The 24,368-nt window shown below is 38.6% G+C and overlaps 5 protein-coding genes across 8 annotated transcripts; 1 reads left to right on the forward strand and 4 right to left on the reverse strand.

The window, feature by feature from the left end:
• Positions 1-43: 43 nt before the first annotated feature.
• Positions 44-5,183, reverse strand: LOC112187041 (sister chromatid cohesion 1 protein 2). Of its 3 annotated transcripts, none has more exons than XM_040514368.1 (13): positions 4,892-5,183; positions 3,755-4,019; positions 3,630-3,667; positions 3,506-3,546; positions 3,172-3,263; positions 2,383-3,089; positions 2,047-2,167; positions 1,697-1,833; positions 1,214-1,629; positions 1,009-1,045; positions 886-907; positions 662-791; positions 44-420 (listed from the first exon to the last, which is right to left on the reverse strand). In XM_040514368.1, the coding sequence occupies exons 1-13, from the start codon at positions 4,932-4,934 to the stop codon at positions 274-276; spliced, it is 2,196 nt and encodes a 731-aa protein (XP_040370302.1). In that variant the 5' UTR covers positions 4,935-5,183; the 3' UTR covers positions 44-273. The 3 variants fall into 3 exon arrangements, with proteins under 3 accessions (XP_040370302.1, XP_024181431.1, XP_024181430.1); XM_024325663.2 differs by having other exon boundaries at positions 3,199-3,263; positions 4,861-5,181; XM_024325662.2 differs by having other exon boundaries at positions 4,861-5,181.
• An 847-nt stretch (positions 5,184-6,030) lies between these two features.
• Positions 6,031-11,131, reverse strand: LOC112188203 (sister chromatid cohesion 1 protein 2). Its single transcript, XM_024327278.2, has 13 exons — positions 10,835-11,131; positions 9,762-10,026; positions 9,639-9,676; positions 9,512-9,555; positions 9,206-9,270; positions 8,408-9,093; positions 8,165-8,276; positions 7,851-7,987; positions 7,335-7,771; positions 7,107-7,143; positions 6,984-7,005; positions 6,762-6,882; positions 6,031-6,446 (listed from the first exon to the last, which is right to left on the reverse strand). The coding sequence occupies exons 1-13, from the start codon at positions 10,956-10,958 to the stop codon at positions 6,300-6,302; spliced, it is 2,235 nt and encodes a 744-aa protein (XP_024183046.1). The 5' UTR covers positions 10,959-11,131; the 3' UTR covers positions 6,031-6,299.
• A 1,911-nt stretch (positions 11,132-13,042) lies between these two features.
• On the reverse strand, positions 13,043-15,971 carry LOC112190277 (transcription termination factor MTERF5, chloroplastic). The gene is made up of 5 exons (XM_024329705.2): positions 15,792-15,971; positions 15,634-15,696; positions 15,126-15,175; positions 14,790-15,005; positions 13,043-14,699 (listed from the first exon to the last, which is right to left on the reverse strand). Exons 1-5 carry the CDS (start codon positions 15,860-15,862, stop codon positions 13,585-13,587), a joined length of 1,515 nt encoding a protein of 504 aa, XP_024185473.1. The 5' UTR covers positions 15,863-15,971; the 3' UTR covers positions 13,043-13,584.
• A 761-nt stretch (positions 15,972-16,732) lies between these two features.
• Positions 16,733-18,998, forward strand: LOC112190325 (ribosome-recycling factor). Of its 2 annotated transcripts, none has more exons than XM_024329757.2 (8): positions 16,733-16,983; positions 17,143-17,283; positions 17,415-17,530; positions 17,822-17,913; positions 18,067-18,088; positions 18,177-18,245; positions 18,502-18,570; positions 18,665-18,998. In XM_024329757.2, the coding sequence occupies exons 1-8, from the start codon at positions 16,803-16,805 to the stop codon at positions 18,743-18,745; spliced, it is 771 nt and encodes a 256-aa protein (XP_024185525.1). In that variant the 5' UTR covers positions 16,733-16,802; the 3' UTR covers positions 18,746-18,998. The 2 variants fall into 2 exon arrangements, with proteins under 2 accessions (XP_024185525.1, XP_024185524.1); XM_024329756.2 differs by having other exon boundaries at positions 16,734-16,983; positions 17,140-17,283.
• A 268-nt stretch (positions 18,999-19,266) lies between these two features.
• On the reverse strand, positions 19,267-23,841 carry LOC112190324 (ankyrin-1). The gene is made up of 4 exons (XM_024329755.2): positions 23,368-23,841; positions 22,022-22,297; positions 21,536-21,673; positions 19,267-21,020 (listed from the first exon to the last, which is right to left on the reverse strand). The coding sequence occupies exons 1-4, from the start codon at positions 23,665-23,667 to the stop codon at positions 19,482-19,484; spliced, it is 2,253 nt and encodes a 750-aa protein (XP_024185523.1). The 5' UTR covers positions 23,668-23,841; the 3' UTR covers positions 19,267-19,481.
• Between the last annotated feature and the right edge of the window lie 527 nt (positions 23,842-24,368).

The following is a 24,368-nucleotide window of genomic DNA, read 5'->3' on the forward strand; positions in this document are numbered from 1 at the left end:
TCCGTGGTGTGAAATATGCAATTACTGGAAATTTCACATGACATGGCCTAAATATTGTCATCTTCGTTCATATAATAAAATACCAGTTCTGGAAACATGATCAAAGCTGTAGCAGTACCGCTTCTCAGAGCCAACCATGGTCTCTCATCATCTTTCCCTTCGATCTCATCCTATACTACAACCAGAACTGTATCATTCCTAAACCGAAAGCTACTACAGTATGATGGCATTCTGGCATACAAAATGTATACAGGATTCCTGATTTCCTGTTAGCTATGCACATGAATCCATAGGTTCGAAGCTGTCTCTGTTGACCGTATCGTCTTCCCATGTTTGATCCCATTTGTGGAGCTTACGGAGTAGAATGTCACCATAGGCTTCATCTTGCTTCACATCCACATACCCATTAGTTCTCAACACCTGACATATAAACAAGAAAAACAAATAAATGTGTTATAACACAACAGTCAAAGTTTACACCCATTATGCTTTAAGGTTAAATACCATTCACAACAGGGGAAAGAGGATGCCAACGTAAAGTTTCCGTTACATACTAAAATAACTAAGAGGCAGCTCGTGCAAATTATGCACAAGCAACTCAATCTAAACTCTGAGAAAAAAAGTCAACTATATAGAAGAGATTGGTTCAGATATATCATACCAGTGTCTCATAGAACAACCTTGCACTTTCTTTCTTGGTTTTTCCTTCTGAAACCTGCAACAAGTTCACTTCCTCCTCTCCTCGATTTTTACAATTTGTGAATTCTCTATGCAAGTACCTTGCAACCACTCTGTAACCAACAAGTCGAAAGATGAATAAAATTCTTAGAAGAAAAAATTAACCCTGAAGATTACCAAAAGATTTCAGAAGCCAATCCACAATACCTGGTTCTCTTTGACCACCCATCTACAACAGAGAAAAGGTTTGAAGTCAAACATGAGTGACACATTAATAGAGTAAACAAGTCAAACAAAAGTAAGCTTAATGAAATCAATTTAGATTCTTACCCAGTTCAGGGTTAACTCCCTCACATAAATCAGGTTCCTGAGGCAAAAAAAAAAAATGAACATAATCAAATAAAAGAGAGGGATGAAGAATAACTTATTCATTCCAGAAGCAAAAGAGAAACAGATGGTGTCATCTACATGTCAATCAATAACTTATCTTTTATTCTTTCCTTTACAGACGAACTCCAAAGTAATCAGTACTTACCTCATTCAATAAATTGAAATCATGCTCTTGAACCTTGTCCAAAGATGGTACTTCTACACTTTCAGATGGGTAAGCTTGTTCATTTCCCATAGATGGCTCTTCCTCTATCCTTCCGGATGGCTCAGGTATCACCATATCCATATCACGAGCTTCGGGGCTCTTTGGACTATTGAATGATTTCATTGATGTTGAGTGAAGGACAGGCGTTCCTGGTGCAATTTCTATTTTCTCAAGGATAGGGGTTCCAGGCTCAATTTCTATTTGCTCAAGGACAGGTGGCCCTGGTGAAGTTTCTACTTGCTCTGGTCTACCAGTACTTGGAGGTTCTAACACATCTAGCTTTTCTGGAGGTTCAACAGTTTCAGCAGATTCTATTATGCTTTTGTGGAAGAGCGACCTAAGCTCCTCTGAAACACCTGATGAAGATATGGTCAGAAATAGTTTCAAAACTAGTGAAGAAGCAAATAATGACAGCAAACTTACTAGGTATCAATGGTTCCAAGAAATTCCGGGATAGGTTTCTAAGCTGACAGGTTTTCCAGGCAGCAAGGGCAGTTTCAGGAACCTTTCTTCTTTTTGAAACCAAGTCACTCGCATCATTTATGCTTCGCTTGATTACCCTGTAACATTTAAGTGTTGTTTCTCATGCCTTGCTCAACTGATAATCCATTATGCAATCATTAAAATCCGACGTTCCATCAGAACTATAATGATGGATGCACCAAACATCATTATACTTGCTAAAAAAAGGAATGTAGAAAATCACTAGCGTCTAAATGGGTAAAACAGGAAGACTTCAACTAAACGTAAAGGAGAAGTAAACCATGACGTACGTATTAGGCAGCACTACCATTTCATCAAAGGTACATTTCTTTTTCCTTTTCCTGGAGATTTGAGTAGCCTTCCTCATAGCTGGTGTGGGAATAACCCTCCTTAACTTTGGTGTAGTAACAACTGCACATCAGGAGAAACTATTTAGAACAAAATTGTCACACAAGTTAAAGTTTCAGTTCAGATATATATTAAAAGCATATGATAAAACACAAAAGAGTGTTACTAAGCAGAAAATAGTAACAACTCTGAATATTAGAGTGCTAAAGCAACGCCATGGGTTGAACAATTATACCAATTGAATATGTAAGATCATATAGGAAATGAGATATTTTCACCTAAAGCCTCTGAATCTTTTCCAGCAGTAATTTGACAATTCACATTATCTGGTGGAATCGTGTCCTGTAACTTTGTCGGCTCTCCATCCTTATGATTCTCTTCCCCATATGAACAAACAGGTTTTTCAGGTTTCTTTAAGTCACAAGACTTATCAAGGTCCATGTTCTCTTCTAGAGCAGGTGTACAACTTTTCAGGTTTCCCCTGTCAGCTTCCAAGTTGCTTAGATTGTGGTCTTCTCTTGTAACTGGACACATTTGATTTTCTGATTGCATGATAATCTCCTCTCGAATAATGTGGTGATCTTCACCAGATGATGTAACATGACAGGAAGGTTCCAGGCTTGCCTCTTCTTGAATTCCATCAACAGACTGGACTACAGCAGGAGCCTTTATTTGCTCCCCATTAATTTCGTGATCTTCACCAAATGGTTCAACTTGGTTTAGGGGCTCTTCTTCAATGCCAAAAAATGTTTCATGGTTCAGACCTTTTTCCTCAGACCTAAGGTCTGGAAGCTTTTCCTGCCTTGCTTCTCCTAGAGTCCCACCTTCAGACAATGCTATATCCGGAACCTTTATCTGTTCTCCATTAGTTTCTACTTGAGAGAACCTACTCTCTTGAGGATTCTCCATGTTTACTTCTGGGTTAGCTCCACTCCTCGACGTCCTTAACTCCATATCCAATTCCATCCCGTCATATGAAAGTACACTGAAGACAAAAATACTTTGTTAAATTACATTAATGGAAAATACAGAAATACTGAAAAGAAGATTGGATGTAGAGAATTTACAAGTTTTCAGGATCCACAGAAACATACTCTCTGCCTGGAATGTAATTGGCAGAAAAGATACCACGGCAGGGACCAAATTCCTCGTAATCATACTGCACATACACAAAATGACATGTTAGGGGAATAAATGTGATGAAACTTGATTAAACCAATAAACATGCCAATAAGGAACTTGGAAACCATAAAGAACTGTTTGTAATGAGAAAATGCAAGACTTGAAAAGAGATGCTGCTTAGGACTGAAAAGGAGAAAAGAGACCCTGATGACAAGTTAAAGAGGACAAGATATTATGCTAAAGGAAGATGACAAAATAGTCAATGAGCATTGGATTTACCATATCTGATGAAAATTGTCCTACATTTCCCTTTGGACAATCTGTTTCACATCATGCTGAACTGTTAAGATTATATTCAAATAGAATAATATAAAAAGAACATTCAAGACCACAAATCAAATACCTTTAAGTGTGATAGCTTCGTAGGATACTTCATTTCCTCTGAAAAGCAAGGGAAAATTACATGTTAATTACAATGACTAGACACAGAATATCACTGATTACATGGTTTTAAGTTACATATCTTACCCACTGACATCTTCAGGAAGTCCCAAATCAAATGCATCAAGTTCAAACCTCTCTGGTAGGGTAACAGAGTCATAAGGCGCACAAAATGTATCTGTGTCTCCCTTCTCTTTTGTGCTAACAACAAACTTGTTGATTTCAGTTAGCACTTCGTGGCAGTCATCAAAAAGGTATTCAACTTTTTTTGAGTATATTCGAACAACACCAAGAAGAAGGTAGGCTAGTACCCTATATGCGATGACATCCCAATCATCCTTCAAAATTTTATCTGCACAACAGAATATGAATATCGGATGCTTAAGGTTAGCCAGTACTAAATAGCATGAAGTGTTACTTTCAATATCAAAGCCAATAGAAACAAAGTAAATGTCACGTCACGTTGACGATACAGACACCATTAACGACAGCATTCCAAAAGCGCCACTCTAAATATAAAAGCAAAAACAAAATCCTATCAAGTTGACAGAGTATATCAAAACATTCTTACTGTTGAATTTTAATAGTCTTCAAAGTTTTCTTTCCCATTTTCCTACTTCCCAGCAAAGCAAGAGCATATGCTACCTAAGCAATTTAAATTTTTCAAAGTCCAATGAGTGAACCATCTTCAGTATAAGTGAAAACATTAAACGGTCATAAGTGAAAAGTTATAAGAATCAAATAAATTCTCCACAAGCACCAAAAGAACATAATTTCCCCTCAATTTCTGTCGTCTTCCTAAATCTTCATATGAAAGAAACTCTTAATAACACAACTAAACACACCTCTAGATTCTGCAAACAACCAATTATTTCCCCTAAGCTTTCCAAGTCTACCATTCACAGAATACACAAGAAACCAGCCAAATGATTGATCACAGTAGCAAATGACAAACCCAGAAACAAGGTGACAAAACTGAGATGACTACAAATGAAACATGAAGTGATCACCAAATATGGAACATCTAAGCAAGTGATAGTAAATGAAACACACAGAGTAATCCAAACAGATTATGGAGAACAAGTTAACAAGAACTAGGCTCTCAAATTATCTAAACAGAAAACCCATGTAAAAATCTATGCTTTTGTTGAGAAAAGATGAAAAAGGTTTCATCTTTGAGAGAAAAAACGAACCAACAGAGGCTGAAATGTCAGTTTCAGCGACCTGGGCCTTCTTGAGCTTTTTGAAACAATAGGCAGCAACCCATATGGAGCCTAAACGCCCTTTTCTTGATAAGAGACACTGTGAGTAAAACATGCTTTGGTTTTTTCACTTCAACCTTTCAAAGTTTGAAACTTTGAGTCTGCTTGTGTTTCATAGAAGCAAATGCAAATTTGGAGAATTGCAGGAAATGAAAAACGGAGTTGGGGGAGGAGAAGAAACGGTCGAGTGGGTTTTAGTGTGCCCTGTAAGTTTCAGGAACTCCATAGGAGACAAAAGACATAAATAGACAAACCCAAAATTGGAAAAGTCAAGAGGCCAAGGATGGATTATATACCTATTTATGGTTTCATTTTGGAATTTGGAATGTGATTTTGAATTCAAATTCTACCTTTCCAAATATTGAAGGATACTATATGATCGTGATTTGAAACATACCCTATGTATTTTATTTTTTGTAGACAAGCCACTTCGATTATGTTAGTGAGTTAGAGTTCGTAATACACTCACGTAATTATTCGGATCAAGGTCTACGAGAATATCCTAGTATAACCAGACTGATTTTCTACACTAATTTTCCACAACAGGCGCGCGAACTTGAATGTCCCTCAAACGTGCCGGTTACAAACTAGTGAGATTTGAGACTCGTACGCTAGACAATGAAATTTTATGTTAAGTTAGTTGATCAATCTTATCAGACAAATTTTTTTTTTTTTTTTATGTATTTAGTAGTTTTCATTATGTCTTGTTTAATTTTAACTCTTTTTCCATAACTCTAATTTGGCTTTTATTGCATTAAGAACATTGTGTAAATTTACGCCAAGTTCTTTTGGTATATTTGTGGGTTGTCTTGCCAGTTTTTTTCTTTGGTAAGGAAAAGGGCCATTAATGTAATTCAAGATGACAAAAGGAAAGTATTTGAATTTGAAATGACTAATTAAACGCATGTAAAAAATGCCACCTCAAAATTGTTGTTGTGCTGGATGTTAATCATCATGGACGCGTGTAAGGACAACAAATTGACTGCGTGTCACTTACCAGGTGTTTTCAATGAGATAAATTGTCTAGAATACCCAACAGACCATTTTGATTCCCATGCATCCCAGTAATCCTACAAGGCTACAATGAAAATAGCAGAGCCCTAATTAATGTTGTCATCTTCATAACTTCAATCACATGATAACACCGTTTCTGGTAACAAGAGAAGCAGTACTAACATTTTCAGACCTAACCTACCGTATATTTCCATTCCGTCTCAACCTATAGCTACCATACAACCAGAGCTAGTTAAGTCGAAGCTGGGCATGAACGATCTGTTATAGCCCCTGTAGCTCTCTTTACATTGCTCTAATGCGATCTAGTCTACGATGGTGGCAATGTGGAATATCAGTCGCGCAGTTCCTAATTCTAGCTATCGACATAGAGACATAGTTTCAGAAGTGACTCTATGGGAGGTATCATCTCCCCACATTTGATCCCATTTGGGAAGTTTCCAGATTAGAATGTCGCCATAGGGATCAGCTTGCTTCACATCCACAAACCCTCTAGTTTTCATCACCTGCAAACCAAAGAAGAAAAAAAAGTATTATTGTGAAGACACTCAAAACTTTGCGGTTAACATGTTTGAACTGCAAGGTTAGATAAAAGTTGCTAGATGCGTCTCTGCTTGACAATATTGAAATAACTAAGAAGCATGAATATGCATAAGCATGGTTATGGTATCGAAAGTCAAGTACTACAAAATGGCTTAAACAAATCCAACTAAGTTTATACGTTACAAAGATACACTACAGGTGATGGGAATATAAAAGAAGAGACGAGAGCGAATGTTTTCTCCCTATGCAAAAGGTACAGAGAGATTCACAGATCCTACCAGTGTCTCATAGAATAGCCTTGCACTTTCTTTCTTGGTTCTTCGTTCTGCAACCTCCAACAAGTTCACGTGGAGACTGTTGCAAATTGTAAAGTGCCTGTGCAAGTATCTCGCCACCTTTCTGTATGCACAAAAGTTTAACAAGATGAAGATCGGGCTTACAAGAAAAAAATTACCAATGTACATATGCCAAAAGAATCTCAGGAGGCGAATCCACCGTACCTGGTTCTCACCGAACACCCATCTACAACAAAGACAAGTTCCAGAGTTCACACATTAGTGCCGCATAAAGAAAAATACAAAAATCAAACAAAAGTCAGCTAATAAAGACCCTTGAGTTCGTACCGAGTTCAGGATTAACTCCTTCGCAAAATTCAGCTTCCTGAAACATATGAAAGATTCTTTTTAAAAAAAAAAAATATGTTAACTATTTGATTCCAGAAGTAAATGAGCCTTAAGCAGCATAACATATAGCAGCATCTATATTATTCATATTAGCACACCCTCACTTGTTCACCCATAAGGCCAAGTCATCTTAGTTTTCAAATGAGGAAACTCTATTCAGTACTTTACCTCACTCAAAAAATTGAAGTCATGCTCGTCATCCCTATCTAGAGATGGTGGTACTTCTTCTACACTTCCAGAAGGGAAAGTTTGCTCTGCTCCCATAGACGGTTCTTTTTCTATCCTTCCAGATGTCTCAGGTCTTACTAGATCCATATCAGGAACTTCAGGAACTTCAGGACTCCTGGGACTATGAAATGATTTGATTGATTTTGAGCGAAGGACAGGTGTGTCTGGTGCAATTTCTGCTTGTTCTAATCCAACAGTACATGGATATTCTAACACATCCAAGTCTTCTGCAGGTTCAACGGTTTCTGTATGTACAACCTCCATTTGCTCTGATATACCAGTCCTTTGACAGTCCAACAAATCTAACTTCTCTGGAGTGATCTTTAATTTCCTCAGTTTCCTTTTGCATAAGAGGGATCTAAGCTCTTGCGAAATGTCTGATATAATCATAGAAATAGGGTCATGAATGATTTCACAACTAATGAACCAGAAAGGAAATAATGACGGTAAACTCACTAGATATCAATGGCTCCAAGAAATTCTGGGCAAGATTTCCAATTTGACAAGTTTTCCAAACAGCATGGGCATTTTTGGGAACTTTTTTTCTTTTAGCAACCAAATCACTAGCATCATGTATGCTTTGCCTGATTACCCTGAAACAAATATACAGTTTTTAATTTCTTGCTCAACTAATAATCCATTGTAATTCTAAAATTTTGAAGTGTTCCATTAACTACAATGGTGGATGCACCAAATATTATTTGAATTTTCAGGCAAAACAGGAACACTTCAACTTAATATATCTAAAGGAGCAGTAAACCATCACTTACTCATTAGGCAGCACTACTATATCATCAAAGACACATTTTCTTTTCCTAGAAAACCGATCCGATTTCTTGGAAACTGGTCTGGGAACAGCCGTCAATTTTGGTGTAGTAATACCTGCATTAGAGAGAAAATTTAGGAAAAATTACAAATGAAAGCTGCAATCAGAGATGTATTGAGAAGCATAACACAGAAATAATCATAGGAATTGAAAGACTAATACGTTAAATAAAATTGAGAATATTCACCTAGAGCATCTGGCTGCTTGGTGTCAGGACTGCCATCATATGCAACTGAAAGGGGATCTGGATCTTCTTGTGGAATATTTTTCATGGTATCTGGTGTTATGTCCTGTAACTTAGTCGGCTCTTCATCATTATGATTCTCTTCTCCATATGAACAAACAAGTTCTTGAGGTTTCTTGGCCCCAGAAAGCACATCAAGGTCCAGGGATTCTTCTTGAGAAAATGTAGCATTTTTCCTATTCTCCATGTCAGCTTCTAAGTTTCTTAGACTATGCTCTTCTTTTGTAATCTGAAAACTCTGATTTTCTGGTTGCACCAAGTCTATTTCCATCATCTCCTCTCGTTCACTTTGATGATCCTCACCAGTTATCACATGGCGGGAAGGTTCTATATTATTCCCATAAATGATCTCATGCTTCTGAGTCTTCTGACCATCTTCCTGAATTCCATCTTCAGGCACTGCTATATCTGGAGTCTTTATCTGCTCTCCATTGGTTTCATTATCTTCACCATGTTGCTTAACTTGGTTTTGAGGCTCTTTCTCAATGCCAATAAATGTATCAATGTCGGCACATTCTTCTTGAGAGAACCTATGCCATTGAAGCTGCTCTATGATTTCTTCCGCATTAGCTCCACTACTCGATGTTATTAACTCCATACCAAAGTTCATCAGGTGAGATGAAAGTACACTGGAGATAAAAATTACTTGTCAAAAAAAAGACTAAAGGAAGATATTGCAAACAGAATACATGATGTCAAAAATTTATTAAACTTTAAGCATAATCAAATGGTTTTACATACCTTCTGACTGGGGTGTAATAAGTTGAGAAAATACTGTGGCAGGCACCAAATTCCATATGATCATACTGCATAAACACAAACTGACATCTCAGGCATATCACTGATAAAGCTTAATCATAACAATGAAAATGCTAATAAGGAACTCTGGATATTATTAACAACTAGTGTCTCTTCAGTTCTTGAAAGGAGAAAAGTAAATTATATGAAAAAGATTTCATGACAAATGAAATAGAAGTAGAATGGATGTATATTAGGCTTAAAGGAGCTGACAGTATAGTTGAGCATGAACATGAGTATGTGACTTACCATTTCTGATGAAAGTCGTCCTATTCCATTCCACTCTGCACATTCTGTTCCATATCATGCTGAAATTGTGTGAAATTGTACAAGCTAAAATGAAGTAATGAAACATCGAGGACCACAAATTTAATACCTTTAAGCGTGATTTCTTTGTGAGACGCCAAATGTTCACTGAAATGTAATGAAACATATATGTTAAGTATGATTACAACATACAGGGAAATTGCTGATTACACATGCAAGATATGTAACTTACCCACTGACATCTTCAAGGCTCCCCATATCAAAGGCATCAAGCTCAAACCTATCCGGTATGATAACAGAGTGATCAGCCGCACACAGCATTTCTGCAGGTGCATTGTCTTTTGTGCTAAACACAAATTTCTTGATGTCTAGTAGCACTTCATTGCAGTCATCAAAAAGATATTCAACTTTCCTCAAGTATATTCGAACAACACCCAGAAGTAGGTAGGCTAGTACTCTATATGCGACACCATCCCATTCATCCTTTAAAATTTTATCTGCACAACAGAATAAGAATTTAGGATATCCAAGGTTAAGTCAGTGTCATCAAACATCCCACTTGCCAACCCCAATTGCTTTCACTTTCAATAAGATACAAACATCATCGAGGACCACATCCATAAAAAAAATTTGATTTCACTTCTTCTAGTCTTCAAAGTTTTGGTTCCCATTTTCAAATATGACATCCACTTCCCAGCCATATAGCACTTCGTCATAGCAAACAACCAATGATACTAAGTAATCATTACCAGTCTACCTCATAATAGCAAAAGTCATTTACAGAGCAACTAAGAAACACAGCTAAATGATGGATAGCATTAGCTAATGCCAAACACAGAAAAAAGGTCTCCATTTAATGTACTTTTTTGTTACACTAAACCAATCTATTTAAATATTAAAAAAAAAAGGAAAAGGATTAAGCCACCAAATCTGGAATATCCATGAAGACAAAATACTAAGTCCGGAAATTTTCCTCTTCCTAACATTACAATCATTACACCACCCTAAAATCAAGAAATTGTCTACAAGAAAATGACAACAAAACCACATACCCACATTACAAATTTCAATTAAAAAAACAAAATAGCAGAGCCCCAAATAAAAAAGGCGCACACACAGTAACCTTCTGTTTGGTGATTGAGGAAACAAGTACAACCGGAGAACAATTAACACCAACTAAGTTCTCAAACACGTTCTCAGAACCAAACCCATTTCAAAGATTTATGCTTTCTCTGTGATTTTTCCCTCTTCTTTTTCAAAACCCAAATCAAAAACATTGAAATGTGAAGAGAAAGCAAAGTATACCAATAGCGGCCAAAATGTCAGTCTCTGTGATCTGGGTCTTCTTGAGCTTCTTGAAACAGTAAGCAGCGACCCATATGGCGCCCAAAGGCCCTCTTCTTGCTAACAAGCTCTGTGAATAGACCATTGTAAGTAAAAAGCTTTGAACTTTACTCTTTTCTGGGTTTCACTTTCTGTCTCTGATTTGGGTTCTCAGAGATAAAATTCAAAACTTGAGGAAAAGAATGAAAGAATGAAATGGGAAGCAGTTTTGATGAAACGGTCGACTGGTTTGGTGTGCTAACTGCTAAGTCTCAGACCCCAAAATATACAAAATATAATAGGCCATGGATTATAGCTATTTTTTCTTTTTAAAGGGTACCCAAAAAAAGAAAGAAATTTCTTTTGGGTAAATTCAAATTTTGCTTCTTTAGGCAATTATGTAAGAAAACTGAAAAAGGGGAAGTGTTTAAATTTATATAGTAAAATAATTTCTACCGAATTTGTGAATTAACTGAGTGTTAAAAAAATTGGCCAGCTGAGGCACTATTGTCACACTGTACGGTATGTAGAAGGATTCGCATGTTCAGGTGAAGTTCAAATTTTACCGCCTGTCGGTCAACGGTACTTTTAAGTTTTTAACCCAGAGGGACCATAACTAGATCTCCAAACCTAGGATGAACAGCACATGACTGGATCTTCCAAATGAGGAAACCTAGGATGAACAGCACATGACTGGATCTTCCAAATAAGATGAACAACACGACTTTAAGTTGGGAAAGAGATGAAGTAAAAACCATAAAGTTATATAAACTTGGCTTTTCCTAATTAGACAATGCTTAGGGCGAGTTTGGCCCCGAGGTGATTAATTTAAAATCAGCTTTAGCTGTGCTGTGAGAATAATCAGCTGTGCAATTAAGTAGCTGGGTGTTTGGTAAACTGTGCTTTTAAAAGTGCTGTGAGTACAAAAGCAGTGTTTAAGTGTTTGGTAAACTTTAGTATAAAAGTGCTGTGAGTTTAGAAAATGACCAAAAAGGACATAATGTTAAAATGGTGTTACTTATATATATTTTTAGAAATAATAACATTTATTGTCTTTATAATTTATACTCTATTCATTCATTTATCGTGACTTTATGAAGTTCTGGGAAATTTTCGGAGAATTTTTCTAATACCCGGACCATTTATCTTGACTTTCCGAAGTTCTGGAGTTTTGAAAATTTATTTAAGGAAATAGAAATCAAGTGGCGCGATCTCAGCCGTCAATTTCCTCCACCATCTAATCTGGTCCGTTGATTTGGATTTAAAAGGAAAGGAAACAGACAGATTGGGCCACAAAGCTCGAGAGAGGGAGCTTGTTCTGACCCGAATGGAGGCCGTCGACCCCGAAGAGAAGCCAGACCGGAACTTTCACCTCCGCCCACCCCACGACGGCGCACGGGCACCATCTTCTTCGTCTCCTTGTACCCATCACGCCTATGGTCTTTGATCGTCCATGCACCGGACGACGAAGAAGAATCGATGGTGAGAAGGTCCGACTGCTCCGGTGAGTGTCAGCGAATTCCGGCGACTCCAGCCACCGATTGGCTTGCATGTGGTATGAAACCTCATCTTCTCGTCATGGTCTACATGCCTGTGTGATTAGTTTCATAATTCGATTAGGTTATGATGATTTTCGTTGTTGGGAATTCTCGGCTCCGTCGCGGTTCCTCGACTCCGGCGACTTTTCCGGTTCTTCTCAGCTTAGTCCTGGCTTCGTTGCCTCTGTAGAAGAAAGCTGACCATGATTGGAGTTGGAAGTCACGAACTTGCTGGGTTGTAGGCATTGAATCCTCTGTCCATCTTCAACCAGTTTCGGCAGTGTTGGGAAACTGAGTTCGGGGCTGGAAAATGGATGAGGGCAATATAGGTAAATGATCTCAACTTTTGAAATCTCTTAATCTAAAGCATCACTTTTGCAACTTGTGGATTATAACATTGGGAAGTGGGAGATTGAATTATAATCCATAATCTCTTGTTTTACCAAACACCTCATCCAGCTTAAATTACTGAATAAGCAGCTTAAGCTGCTTAGACCTCGGGGCCAAACTGGGCCTTAGAAAAAGATTGACATTATTATATTCTTAGAAAGACTTTGTTTTATTTATAAAACAAAAAGACTTCGTTTTAGTCAAGGTTGAGCTTAATATTTTACATCATTGTATAATCCATCTCACGAAGCAGCCCTTTACATTTAACAAAAAGAAAGTACATCATTTAGATCACAGGAGAATACAAGTAAATGGTTAGGGAAATGAAGTGGACTCATTTCAATTACAATGTACAACAAAATGTGATCCACCAAGTTCCCTAAATCACACTATCAACAGCAGTGCAGAATAGGAAACCTGAAAACTCCACAGGGCCATGTAAGTTCCCCTTAAAAATTCCCACTTACAAAAGTATATCCTAAGTGCATCATGTGGAAAAAAAGGTTATATATATAACCAGCACATACAATAAGTTTTCGAGGTAGCCTTACGAACAAGGCAGATGTTTCATCATTCATTTTCGAGGATGTCATTCTGCAGCATATTTCTCTTCTGAAGCTTCAAAAGTATAAGACTATTCCAATGCCTCTTGTCTGCAGCTACTGCTCAGAAGAATCATATACAGTATCCAAGTTCCGAAGCAATAAGTCATCCCATTGCCAAAAAGCATCTAGTTTTAGTTTCAATGTGGCAATTGTACCGGAAATGTGCTTCCCGAATCGTTATAATACTTGCACACAGGTTTCATATTTCAACGTCTGTGTCAGGATCGTCACCATTGGCAGCAGCCACTTTCTCAATTTTCTTTTTAAGAGCCTTATCAAAGTTAGCAGCCGATAGTGATAACAACTGGTTCAATAGTAACATCACTCCACATTCCTTCATAAGTGCATATCTTGGTTTAATCCTTTCTACCAAACTATAACCAAAGTATTGAGGGAATTTAACCAGCTCTGATTTTGAATAATCCATGGTCAAAAAGAACTCCCATTTCGGCATCAAGTTCTCTGTCAAGCTGAAAGTATATAAAGCTCCATACCTTGAAATCATGGTTCCAATTTCCTCCATAGTATATCCCCTTCCATAGAAAAACTCTGTCACAGGCTTCAAGTTGGCCTCAATACTAAGGCCAAAAACTGTGGGAGATCGACTTAGAAGAACACCAACATCCACCCCCAGTGAGCAAAAGTACTCAGCTGTGGGCCGTAACTTCTCCTCGACACTGTAACTTATAATGTTCGGGCACCTCGTCAAAACCTTACCTATGATCTCTTCTGAAAGGCCCATTTCATAGAGGAAATCCACTGTTGTTTTCACCTTCTGCCTACTATATGTGAGGAGGGCTGGAAAGCGGTATATCACTTTTGCCCACTGTTTCTTGTCCACACCTAGGTTTTCTAAGAATCTCATGGTGGGCATAATATTTTCATAAAGACTGATTCCGCACAGCTGAGGCCTCTTAAAGAGGATTGTAGGAATATCAGATTTTGGGACCCCAAGATCAAGGAGAAACTCGACAGTTGGTTTTATTTTTCCCTCCAAACTGTAGTAGGCAAAAGATGGAAATCTGCGTGCAATACCCTTTATTTGATCAAGATCCATTCCAAGCTCTAAAAGGTATAGGATGTGAGGTGGGAGCTTCCCAGCTGGGCCTATCTCACTTACTCTAGATATGGCTCTCAACTTCTTTAAGTCAACAGATGACTGAGATTTAATAACTGGTGCAGCTGGCTTTGCTTTAACTGGTGCATCTGGAAAGCTTTCCACCACATCTACCATATAAATTCCATGCTCCTCTAGAAGGGATTCAAGGTAAGGGATCAGAGCCTCCCTTATCTCAAGCGTGGTTAGCTCCCGTCCTGCAAGAGAATTTGATTAATCAGATTTCAAACATTTAATACCTATGTCAGATGGATCCATGAAGAAGCAGTAATATGGTGAATTCGAACCTACTAGATACCGGGATTTATGAACAGAATGAAGCCTAGCGACAAGGTGATCAATGAAAAGCTCCGACTTGTTTATGGTTCTCGCAGCAATTGTATGGCTGAGACCTTGTTTCTTCAAGAACAAGGTTAGGACAGCTTTGGCTTCTTCTTTCTCAGCCGCCAAAAGAGCGGGAGATACCAGCTTTAAGCTAAATGACCCTTCCACCCCAGAGTCCGCTGCATAAATGGTAACATATATTGGTTAAGTTTTCATGAAAATAGACACATTGGTTTATACGGATGTTGCCATTTAAAGTTCAAAAGCCGTATCACAGGAATGTGTAACTAATTGCTTACCAAACCTCGCCCGACAGATAAATAGCTTTTGAGGGAAAGCAACTCTCGTCCTGGAGAAAACCAACCCAAATCAGTTTCGGTCTCATAACAAGTACACAAAAGAGAAAACACAGACAAATATGCATATTCAGTCTCAGAATGCCTTGGAGTTTGCCAGAAACTAGCTAACAAATAACACCATAACTCCAGCCTATCAAAATCTAATCACTCTTAACAGATAACCACATCATTTTATCCTATTAAAATCCACTCGATCACTAAGGACAGTTCAAGTTGGCCATCCCAAAATACCAAAATCACAACAATGAAACGATTTTGCTCCCTAGTCTCCTTTCCACCATTAACAAATTATTCCACAAAACCAATATATCAATAATTTCTTCTTTCTCTTCTATATATTCATTTCTACTGGTGCCAATTTATCAACAATACTCATTATTTATCACAATCCCCAATCTATAATCCATTTGAAAAACCAAGAACTATGAAGAAAGATTAAAGCTTTAACCTCACAAACTTCAGTGGGTAGTGATACGTCAACTTGAAGCTTGAATCATTCACATTGCAACACCTACAGATGCCAATAACGATTATGAGATAAAATTTCAACTATGTTCTTCCCCAAATTAGGGCCAAAACCATAAACCCAGAAATGAGAGAGTGTACCTTCCGGTGCTGAATAAGACTTGTAGAGGAGAAGCAAAGTCGGCGACCCGTATGGCGCAGAATGCTTTCATTTTTCAGCTCAGAATTTATTTATTTTTGAGGCTCCAGCTGAAACGAAGAAGAAGAAGAAGAAGAAAGCGTCTTTGGAGTTTGGACTATTAGAGGGTTTTGGATATATGCTACTTTCCCCCAAATATCTGCAAATAAAGCTTAACAATTCCCCCAATTTAAATTAACCATGCGACGCCGTTTCCATGTTGACATGTGAATAGCATTCTAGTTTATTTTGGGTTGTACTTAATCACCTGGTGCAGTAAGGTCGGTCGAGAGGGCTAGTATGGAACTCCTAGTTTTCAAATTCGTGCGCTTGTAATGACAGAGGATTAGTATCACTTTGTTGGAATTTTCTCGTGGACTTTGGTCCGACTATTAACTGTGGGGTGTGTTACTGACTTTATAACGTAATCGTGGTTTGCTACATCATCTCCACTAAATTAGTGAAACGTCGTCATTTCTTCTTCGACATGTAAATAGCATTTAGTGTCTTTGGGCCATACTTTAAAAGGCCAAATCTCAGGCTTTCACTGGAATAGATGATTAGTCTGATTTTGTTGGAATACCTTCCTAAATCTTGGCATGAGTGCTAACTGAATAGTGTGCTACTAACTCATCAACGTAACCATGATTTGCTACCTCATCCCTACTAAATTAGTGAAACATTGTCATTTCTTCTTTGGCATGTAAATAGCATTCAGTGTCTTTAAGCCGTACTTAAAAACCCAAATCTCAAGCTTCCACTGCTACGGAGGATTAGTGTGACTTTGTTGGAGTACCTTCGTGGATCTCGGTCTGACTATTAACTAAGTGGTGTGTTACTAACTCGCTAACTTAACCTGAACTTTTTACCTCGTCCCTATTTAGTGTCTTTGGGCCGTACTTAAAAGCCCAAATCTCAGGCCTCCACTGCGCGGGGTTTATCAAAATCTAAAACCCTAAGAGAGCTCACCAGCCATGGCGGTCTTTCTCCGACGCGGATTCTCAATCCGAAACGCGCTTCTCCGACGAAGCTCAGCTCTGTACGGCTGCGATCTCCCGCTCTGCAACTCAGAGACGCCGCAAAGGATTCTCTGTCCTCCGGCTCTTGAATTTCTGAAAGAAAGTCGCAGAGGCTTCGCCAAAGGCCGTAAATCAAGTACTACATCTCTCTCTCTCTCTCTCTCTCTCTCTCTCTCTCTATATATATATATATATATATATATATATATATATATCCCCTTAAAGATTACTTTTTGAAATGTGATTTTGAGAATTTGGTTCGTTTTCTGAGCTGGGCTTTTCGCAATTGTAGAAGATGAATCGTCTGGAACTACAATGGAGGTTTTACCAGATATGGGACCCATCATCAAGGCCAATGCGACCTCACATATGGAGGCTGCAATTGCAGCATTGTCAGTAGAACTGAGCAAACTACGCACCGGAAGAGCATCACCAGGTGGATTTGTCAGTTCTCATTTGCCGAGTTTTCGTTCTTTTTTTTTCGGTCTTGTTCTGCATAGATTTCATTGTCTGTAATAATTTTTGCTGACTGGTTGTGTGAATTTTTGGAAATGTTTGTGTGTGCAGGAATGCTGGACCACATTATTGTGGAAACCAGTGGGCTGAAGCTGCCCTTGCATCAGATAGCGGTTGTTTCGGTCATGGATTCAAAAACGTTATCGATCAATCCGTTTGATCCAAATGTAATGAAATTGAGCTCATTTCTTGAAGTTTTTTGTTTATCTTTGTTTTCTACTCCATCAGCGTGTGATTTTTAATTTACACTTTGTTTGTCAGATGCTTGTTTTTAAACATGAAAATGCATCAGCTGTAGTCTTATGCATTTGCCATGTAATGAGCTTTCAAAATGAATCTAGTTATGAGATTAAGTATTTCAATTTGGGGACTAAGCACAGCTCCTGAATGTCCTTGCTTATGAAATGATACTACTTCATTCCTCTGAAAGTATATCAATAAACTTACTAATGTTGCAGGCCTTGAAAAATATAGAGACTGCCATTGTTGAATCTCCCTTGGGTTTAAATCCTAAAACCGATGGGGAGCGATTGATTGCTGCTATTCCTCCGTAAGTACTATACTCAATAATTGCAACTCATAGTTTTCATTATTAAACTTCTTAGTCCTCAATAATCACTCAAAAGTTTCCCATGCTTAACTCTAACTGTTCTAGGTGTGTAATTGCTTAACTAATTTACTATTTCTCTTTTGTAATGGCCAGATTGACCAAGGAGCATGTTCAGGTGAGTAACTACTTTCCCCTTTTTCTTGGTTTTTACACTTTTACCATCTGATAACCTATATGTCTTATCAGTAAACATATTTTACCAGGCTATCTGTAAAGTGGTTAACAAGTCTTGTGAAGATGGCAGACTAAGCATAAGAAGAGGTCGCCAAAAGGTAAGAGATGCCAATTCTTTTTCTGCTAGTCCTATTTGGATAACAGTACATTTGAAATATATGACGTTTATCAGCAGATATAGTAACAGTAGTACGGAATCTGGCCTGCTAGAGGTGGGTTGCTCTCCTGAAGAATTGTGCCTCTACTAGTATTGAAGATCAAAACAATTTAAGGCTGTAGAAGGATTAGCTGTGAAATGTTAGCTCAGGTTTATTTCCAATATGCTTCTGAATAGGTTGTTGGTTTCTTTTACAGGCAATGGATACAATTAAAAAGCTATATTCAAGCTACCCTAAGGACGACTTAAAAAGACTGGAGAAAGAGGTGAGTAACTACTTACAAGCTAACGGCTCTTCAAAAAATACGATGAAAAAGCTTTCTGTTGCTCATTTGATTTCCGAATGGTTACATATTCCAGGTTGAGGAGCTGACTAAAAAGCATATCAAGAAAGCGGAGGACTTGTGCAAGGCAAAGGAGAAGGAGATTGCTGGTGGTTAAGGTGGGCGGTTTTCCTATGTATCTTGATTGCCGGAAGACCCCGCTCCTTTTTGAAGGAGCTACACCTGAAATCATTTTTGCAGAAGAGTCCCAGAGTCCCGTAGTTACTTTCATCATTATATGTTATAACCTAGTTATTTCTCCAAAGTTATATGCATTGTCGAAGTTTCATCGTATAATAAAGCAAGCTCTTGTGAAAGAAGATATTTAACCACAGACAATACGGATCCGGTTAAAGTTGTGATTCAAAATACTTGGGTGAGTTGCAGAAAGGGGTTTCTTTGAAGAAAAACATTAGTAACGATATTCTTCCCATATCTTTGAAAAAACATGGACCTTCTGTAAAGAGTGCCATACATTATGGTAATTTTTCCCAAGAGATAAAAGGTTTAGGCTACAATAGATTCTCTCCTGTGAAGTAGGTCCTGTTGGGGTAATGAGGATAATGTTTTGGATAACTTGAAGGAGATTAAAAAAACGTGCTCTCTGCTGTACATGAAGCCATATGGTAATCAATCAAAGAAAACAAAAAGCTGTGGAATGCTTGATTTCATTGTCCCTTACGATGAGAAGAGATTTACAGCTGCAGGATCAAAACCTTTACACTACAAAATACCGAATCTAAATACTTCAAGATGAAGTATTCCTGAAATCATCTATACACCACCCTACTTCACTAGCAGTCTAGCATTACTCTCACTAATCATCAGTCATCACCATTGATGACTCCATCGGATTACTGAAAATAGCCAGCCTCTTTGGTCACAAGTGTTATACCCCTCACCCAAAGCTCGGCCATTTCAACCCCACCTTCGCACACAAAATGCACCTCCTTGTTTTTGGTAGTCACAACCCTAAACACTCCAGCATCATTGACATCACTCTTGCTCCCCCTGTTCCTGATAAAAGCCGGGCTAGCTCTCACCTCAGCCTCTCGGCATATCACATTTCTCTGATTTGACTTGCCCCATCGCAGCACCCCTTCACTCCCCACCATTCTCAGATCTTTCTCATGAGGACTTCCTTTCCCGCCCTTTGTGTGCTTGAGAACCCGAGCCCCACGTAGCACCAGCATGCGAGCAAGTTCATCCAGAATCACACGCTCAGCATCATTTTTCAAACCACCCCTTTTCCTTGCAAGTGAGAGTGGCGTTTCGCCTTTAGCATTCATGACCTCTAGCTTGGCCCCATGAGAGATCAAGAGTTCACACATGGTACCATAGCCTTCCCTGGCTGCTAACATGAGAGGTGTGTAACCATCTCCATCAGGGACATTTACATCGTAACCCCTACCTGTTAACAACTTGGCTGCATCCATGTCCCCACGACGTGCAGCACAATGTAGAGCATAGAAACCCCCAGCATAGTGATTACCCTTTTCGAGTGCAAATTCAAGCATCACCTTCTCAAATAGGTCACGGTTTTGGCTTAATGCTGATAGAGTAATTGCAGTCTCACCAGATTTGTTGCACAACTTTACATCAGCTCCTGCATAAACCAGCAACTGGAATGCTTCAACGTGGCCCTCCAAAGCAGTGATCATGACTGGACTAAAACCTTTATCATCCTGATAATCAATCTCAAATTCTCCTGAATCAACTATAGCTTTCAAGGCCTCAATATCACCAGCTTGAGCGACAAACATCAGGGGAGAGAAAACAGAAAAGTTGCTGGATTTAGGTATCTTGCCGATTCTTATTATATCTACCAATGCCTCCTGAAAACCAAGGGACCACCGGTTTGTGACAGCAATTGAACTGACAGACTGAGCAGCAACATTGACCAAGCCAAAATCAGCACCAGCCATGGCCAATACTCTGAGACACTCTTCATGTTTATATTTTGCACAGATCAATAGAGCTGTCTCACCAGAGTCTGTCTTGGAGTTTATATCACAGCCAGAATCGATCAAACATTGAAGGACTGCTGACAAACCAAGGCGGGCGGCCATGTGTATTGCATTGAACATTGTCTTCCCAGTTGTTTTAACAGGCGATTCTACATTGGCACCACAATGTAGTAGCGCACGCACAGCTCCTACATTGCCACATAGGACGGCATGGTGCAGGAGAGTTCTTCCGCAATAAGGGGTATTAGGGGAAATATTTTGGAGGAGCAAGTGCAAGATTGAACCACTAGCTTCAAAGTATTCCACTGCACACCAAGTAATGGGATAAGGTTCAGCCAGTCCTGCACCAACGCGCAACTCTTCCCCTGTAGCTATGTCCCATGACCATGCTCCCAGCCTCACTTGGACATCTGTCCTTGCACCAGCCTATTTAATTTGGGACAAAAACAAATGAGGTTGGTTAGTCATGTGGAGTAAAAGAATACAGATAAGCAAAGTAATTTTCAAAGATGAAACAGTAACAATTCTACTGTTGCATCAGAAACAAAGAATCCGAATCATTTTTTGTTAAGATCTCACTGCAACAATTCAAACTTGTACCATTGTGTACCAATTAAAATGTACAAATCCAGCTGTCACAGTTGCATTATTATGACACAGGGGAGGAAGGGGCCTGCCTACTTATATTGGATTCTCAGACGATTTTTTTTTTTTTTTTTGGGTACTTTTCCTGATATAGAGATTTCAGACAAATATCTGATGATTTTTGTGTTATTCGATTGTACATTGACAGAACCCAAGGATGGTGTGAAACTTATGATATATTATCCAAAACCTAAGCTCAAGAGTTCAGGGAAATTGACAGTAAAGCAACTGGAACTTATCTCTATGAGCACGATCATTACTTCATATAAATAAACTGAAAGTGATGAGTAAATCACCTTTAGCAGCAAACGGACAGTAGCAACCTGCCTGCTAACAACTGCAGCTACCAGTGCACTACAGTCGACATTGGTGTGCAGAGAAGGCTTAGATGACTGAAGCAGTATCCTATCGACTGCACTTGCATCGACACCACACTGCCATTATAAGAAAGAAGAAAAATGTGAGCATATTAACAAGGCTTATAAAAGGACCCTAATAGGGCTGTGCTCTTAATAACCTGCTAATCAGGAGCATTTTAGACTTTTATCAATGTTAATTTATGATTCATTCAGCAACTAATAAATTAGTCCCATGATACCAATGTGCATTTCCGCAACTAAGAGGAGCATTTTATGATTGCTCGTATACAGGACATCTTTTCACTGATGTTAAACAACAAGCAATTATAAACTGCAGTGTCCAGTTTTATCAAAATATGGTGGCATTTAAAAAATTACTGTTGAACAACAGTTGAGTAATATTCATTGAAGATAATACTTTACCTTCATGAGAGTGTCAACCACATCCACAAACCCCCTGCAGCATGCTATGACAATAGCATGTACAGCAAGATGGGGCCGGATCAAATCAGAGGACATGAGCAGCTCCACGTTTTTAGCATTTCCATGACAACTTGCCTCCAACAGAGCTTCCTCACAAGCTGGTTGAGATGCTCCAGCTTTAAGTAGGATCTTGAGAATCTCAAGATGGCCCTCTCTTACTGCTGCTGTTGTCGCGAAGCCACGGAAGAGCTTCTGATTCACATCAGCTCCAATGCTCTGTCATTTATGAAAAAAGCCAATCCTTAGTACATTGCAAATCCAGAAATAATACTCCAAAAGCAGACATTTTAGGGTTTCATCCTTCTAATCTTTTCTTCCCCTAAATGGCCTTATAATCTTTACAAAAGTTCAAGAAGAAGAGATAAAAACTAGTACATTGGTAGGTATCTTGGTTTCTTCATTGAGTACAAAAGGTGATGGCCACATACAGACAAAAAGGGGGGAACAAAATCTGATGTGATGTTGTCAACAAGCAGATTATTAATACGAGGGCAAGGGGGATGCATAATACACAGGCTTGGAACAAACAGTTTAAGACAGCTAGGAATGGGCTTTTAAGAGTCCACATAATACATATTAAAGTAAGCTAGCTTACAAATACATGTATTATTAACTCTGTAGCCATATTATTTTAGCAGCTCCAGCATTTTAAGAATACGCACAAACGAAACCCCAATATCCAACTAAGCAGGACACAGAACAATATTAGTAAAAAGTAAATTATGCATTTTTGCTCAGATAAAATTACATTAACATACATGAAACACAGGTTTTCACTCAAGCAAAATACACAGATCAAAATACTAACAGCCTTGAAGCTTAACGTCTAGAATTTGTGAATACATCACGAATGAAATACAAAAAAAGTTTACTTTTAGTCACTTGAGTTTCAAAGTGATTAACCATATCAGAAACAGAAATCCTTCAAGTTATTGCTACAATGCACCAAAAAAAAAAAGTTATAGTTCACCGAAAACTCCCGAATGCTGGATCATGAACAACTTCGAAAACGCTTCTAAAGAGTCCACTCTTTCAATAGATACCAAAATGCTTGCAAAATCAACAAATTAATTATAGACTCTTAATTAACAATTAGTAAGCCACATACTAATCGTTTACGAGAATAAACACATCATTAAATAAACCAAAAACTAAAAAATTTCGAACAAATAAAACACAATGCTCCAAAATATTTCAAATTTCAAAAAATTACTCCACTTCAACCTCACTGATCTAGTAAAAAGTAAAAAACACAGGCCTATACACACACAGAGTCATCACATTACCAGCAATTTCTTCACCAATTCAACATTTCCGCCATGAACGGCGACGAAGAGAGCCGTGACGTCAGTTTTGAACTCCTCGTAACCGACTCGGACTTCGCTGGCCGATTCGTCCCGCAGCACCACCTCAGTCCTCCTGCATTTCAGGCACACGGCGCCGACGAAGTTGACGTCGACGAAAGGATCGGCGGCGCAGTCCATCGCCGACTTCAGATCTCCGGCGAGCGAGGCTTCCAGAAGGCGCTGCGAAACCTCGGCCTCGCAGTCCACCGGGAACACCTGTTTGCTGGAGAAAACCGTCATTTTCCGGTCGAGTTTGAATTTGAACTAGTAGTAGTGATCGGAGCTCAGGTGAGAGCTCGCATGCGCTTTAATTACAAGGACGCGAGGCTCGAGAGAGAGAGAGAGAGAGAGAGAGAGAGAGAGAGAGGAGAGAAGCGAGAGAGAAACTTGAAATAAATGAGCGCTAAGGTTGGAAATGAGGGAGAGCTGCGAGTCCTTTTAACGTGGATTTAACGACGGTTATAAAAGGATTTGACTGTGGTTAAAATATTGTAGTGGCGGGGGTCCACTGTTTGGACCTGCTTCTCCTTACAGTGACACTCGGCTCGGCTTCAATCTTGGGCTCGGTTTAAGACGATGGAAAATTATTACACGGTCCGGGATTATGATATACGTGATGATCCGGGTTGATGTTGTAGCTTCATATAATTTATAATTATTTCTTATTGGTTTTCTTAATTTAATTTTTTTTTTCACCCCGGCAAGATTTCATCAAATTCGAGTAATATAATTGAGTTGGACACGCAATGCCACGCGGTATTCTTGAATAACAGAATAATTTCCCTGATTTAAGTGATTTAGCATATTATTTTAATTACCATGATTAGAGTATTTTTGACAGAATTTCAAATTTGGAAGAAAAAAAATGAGAATGAAATTTACTTCATTTAAATCCACGAATTTAATATTTCTTCCACATGTTAGGCCATCTCCAACCCTGA

Source organism: Rosa chinensis, chromosome 2 (genome assembly GCF_002994745.2).
Source record: "Rosa chinensis cultivar Old Blush chromosome 2, RchiOBHm-V2, whole genome shotgun sequence".
NCBI classification, from domain to species: domain Eukaryota; kingdom Viridiplantae; phylum Streptophyta; class Magnoliopsida; order Rosales; family Rosaceae; genus Rosa; species Rosa chinensis.

What these genes read in the sequence shown, in the direction of transcription:
- LOC112190325 (XM_024329756.2), top strand. Translation starts at nt 16,803, where the DNA reads ATGGCGGTCTTTCTCCGACGCGGATTCTCAATCCGAAACGCGCTTCTC. An exon ending in CGCCAAAGGCCGTAAATCAA is followed by an intron (nt 16,984 to 17,139) that starts GTACTACATCTC and finishes TCGCAATTGTAG; the next exon opens with AAGATGAATCGTCTGGAACT. An exon ending in CACCGGAAGAGCATCACCAG is followed by an intron (nt 17,284 to 17,414) that starts GTGGATTTGTCA and finishes TTGTGTGTGCAG; the next exon opens with GAATGCTGGACCACATTATT.
- LOC112188203 (XM_024327278.2), bottom strand. Translation starts at nt 10,958, where the DNA reads ATGGTCTATTCACAGAGCTTGTTAGCAAGAAGAGGGCCTTTGGGCGCC. An exon ending in GACGACTTTCATCAGAAATG is followed by an intron (nt 9,271 to 9,511) that starts GTAAGTCACATA and finishes GTGTTTATGCAG; the next exon opens with TATGATCATATGGAATTTGG. An exon ending in GGCTATTCTATGAGACACTG is followed by an intron (nt 6,447 to 6,761) that starts GTAGGATCTGTG and finishes TTTGGTTTGCAG; the next exon opens with GTGATGAAAACTAGAGGGTT.
- LOC112190324 (XM_024329755.2), bottom strand. Translation starts at nt 23,667, where the DNA reads ATGACGGTTTTCTCCAGCAAACAGGTGTTCCCGGTGGACTGCGAGGCC. An exon ending in AATTGGTGAAGAAATTGCTG is followed by an intron (nt 22,298 to 23,367) that starts GTAATGTGATGA and finishes CATAAATGACAG; the next exon opens with AGCATTGGAGCTGATGTGAA. An exon ending in TGGTTGACACTCTCATGAAG is followed by an intron (nt 21,674 to 22,021) that starts GTAAAGTATTAT and finishes TTATAATGGCAG; the next exon opens with TGTGGTGTCGATGCAAGTGC.
- LOC112190277 (XM_024329705.2), bottom strand. Translation starts at nt 15,862, where the DNA reads ATGAAAGCATTCTGCGCCATACGGGTCGCCGACTTTGCTTCTCCTCTA. An exon ending in GTCTTATTCAGCACCGGAAG is followed by an intron (nt 15,697 to 15,791) that starts GTACACTCTCTC and finishes TGGCATCTGTAG; the next exon opens with GTGTTGCAATGTGAATGATT. An exon ending in TATCTGTCGGGCGAGGTTTG is followed by an intron (nt 15,006 to 15,125) that starts GTAAGCAATTAG and finishes CCATTTATGCAG; the next exon opens with CGGACTCTGGGGTGGAAGGG.
- LOC112187041 (XM_024325662.2), bottom strand. Translation starts at nt 4,984, where the DNA reads ATGTTTTACTCACAGTGTCTCTTATCAAGAAAAGGGCGTTTAGGCTCC. An exon ending in ATGGTAGTGCTGCCTAATAC is followed by an intron (nt 1,834 to 2,046) that starts GTACGTCATGGT and finishes TAAATGTTACAG; the next exon opens with GGTAATCAAGCGAAGCATAA. An exon ending in GGTTGTTCTATGAGACACTG is followed by an intron (nt 421 to 661) that starts GTATGATATATC and finishes TTTATATGTCAG; the next exon opens with GTGTTGAGAACTAATGGGTA.